Here is a 1729-nt window from a genome sequence, read left to right as displayed (position 1 = left end):
TAACAAACGTGACGTCAACTGTTCAGATTTAAGTCACACGAGATGTTGGCATAGAATTTGTCTGAATAGAAACAAAGTGTTTTATGGCGAAACTGTTAAATTAGAACTCTGTTACCATGGATACTGGATTCAACTTAACGGATGACGTCAATGGATAAGGTATCATTTTGGTGCATATCTGTGCTGGATTTTAACTTCAATATATTATTTCAATAATAATTATAATACTTAATCTTTTTGTAATATTTGGGAATTCGGAGATGGTTAGGAGGAATCAGCTAGTAGTAGGGAAAAGGAGGTGGACATGAGGGTGATGGTAGGGGTGAAGGGTGGACGGAAATTAGGATTACGGTTGCGAGACCCCACCGAGACCATTTCGGAGACCTCCAACTGGTCGTGTATTTCTTCATTATTAACCAATCTTTGTCACTTCTATCCTCAGTTTAGTTCATTATGATGCAATTATGTTGTAAGGGAAAACTTCACAACGAACCTACAATAAGCACATGTTCAAAACGGAATGTAACTGGCGACAAAGGGGCTTGTATTGCTGAACATAATGTATCATGGGTCCAACAAGCACACACTGATATCCATATACATATAAAGAAGGAAAGGGATGTAACGTGCACAAAGTTGTCATACACCCTACTCTCCACTATGGACGAATTATGGGTGGGAAATTGTGGAATATACAGCCGCGATTCTTACTGAAATAAAGCCAGATGAATTCTCTTTCGAATAAATCCAACATTATCAAAATCGGCGCACTATGTACCGATTAACGTTGCTTGGAACTCGGGAACTTTTTCATTTGTACGCCAAAAACTGCCTGCGAAAATCATCGCCTCTCGGAGAAGAAATTTCACTTAAAACACCTAATCGGCGAAAAAACCAAACCTTTTCGTACTCGCTAGATATTCCGATTTCGTTCTACAACCTCTCCAATGAAATAGGTTATTCTTTTACCTGCAATACACGACTTCATTGCTAAATTAGCGGTATCGGGTGATCGAGTCCACGATCTTTGTCCTTCACCCTCAATAGGCTCGCACCAACGACGAGCTGCTCTCTGATTAGTGGTGGTGTAGTCTTGTGGTTGGTGGTTAGTGGAGGTGTAGTCATGTAGTTGATGGTTAGTGGAGGTGTAGTCTTGTGGTTGGTGGTTAGTGGTGGTGTAGTCTTGTGGTTGGTGGTTAGTGGAGGTGTAGTCATGTAGTTGATGGTTAGTGGAGGTGTAGTCTTGTGGTTGGTGGTTAGTGGTGGTGTAGTCTTGTGGTTGGTGGTTAGTGGAGGTGTAGTCATGTAGTTGGTGGTTAGTGGTGGTGTAGTCATGTAGTTGATGGTTAGTGGAGGTGTAGTCTTGTGGTTGGTGGTTAGTGGTGGTGTAGTCTTGTAGTTGGTGGTTGGTGGAGGTGTAGTCTTGTGGTTGGTGGTTAGTGGAGGTGTAGTCTTGTGGTTGGTGGTTAGCGGTGGTGACGTCTTGTGGTTGATGGTTAGTGGTCGTGTAGTCATGTGGTTGATGGTTAGTGGAGGTGTAGTCTTGTAGTTGGTGGTTAGTGGTGGTGTAGTCTTGTGGTTGGTGGTTAGTGGTGGTGTAGTCTTGTGGTTGGTGGTTAGTGGTGGTGTAGTCTTGTGGTTGATGGTTAGTGGAGGTGTAGTCTTGTGGTTGGTGGTTAGTGGTGGTGTAGTCCTGTTGTTGATGGTAATGCAGTCCTGTGGTTGATGG

At 43.1% G+C, this 1729-nt stretch overlaps 1 protein-coding gene across 1 annotated transcript; it reads right to left on the bottom strand.

The window, feature by feature from the left end:
- Nucleotides 1–990: 990 nt before the first annotated feature.
- Nucleotides 991–1515, bottom strand: LOC137272047 (uncharacterized PPE family protein PPE24-like). Its single transcript, XM_067804418.1, has one exon. The coding sequence runs from the start codon at nt 1513–1515 to the stop codon at nt 991–993; it is 525 nt and encodes a 174-aa protein (XP_067660519.1).
- Nucleotides 1516–1729: the final 214 nt, after the last annotated feature.

The sequence above is a fragment of the Haliotis asinina genome, chromosome 2 (genome assembly GCF_037392515.1).
Source record: "Haliotis asinina isolate JCU_RB_2024 chromosome 2, JCU_Hal_asi_v2, whole genome shotgun sequence".
In the NCBI taxonomy this organism is placed as follows: domain Eukaryota; kingdom Metazoa; phylum Mollusca; class Gastropoda; order Lepetellida; family Haliotidae; genus Haliotis; species Haliotis asinina.
This window is presented reverse-complemented; position numbering and strand designations above follow the sequence as displayed.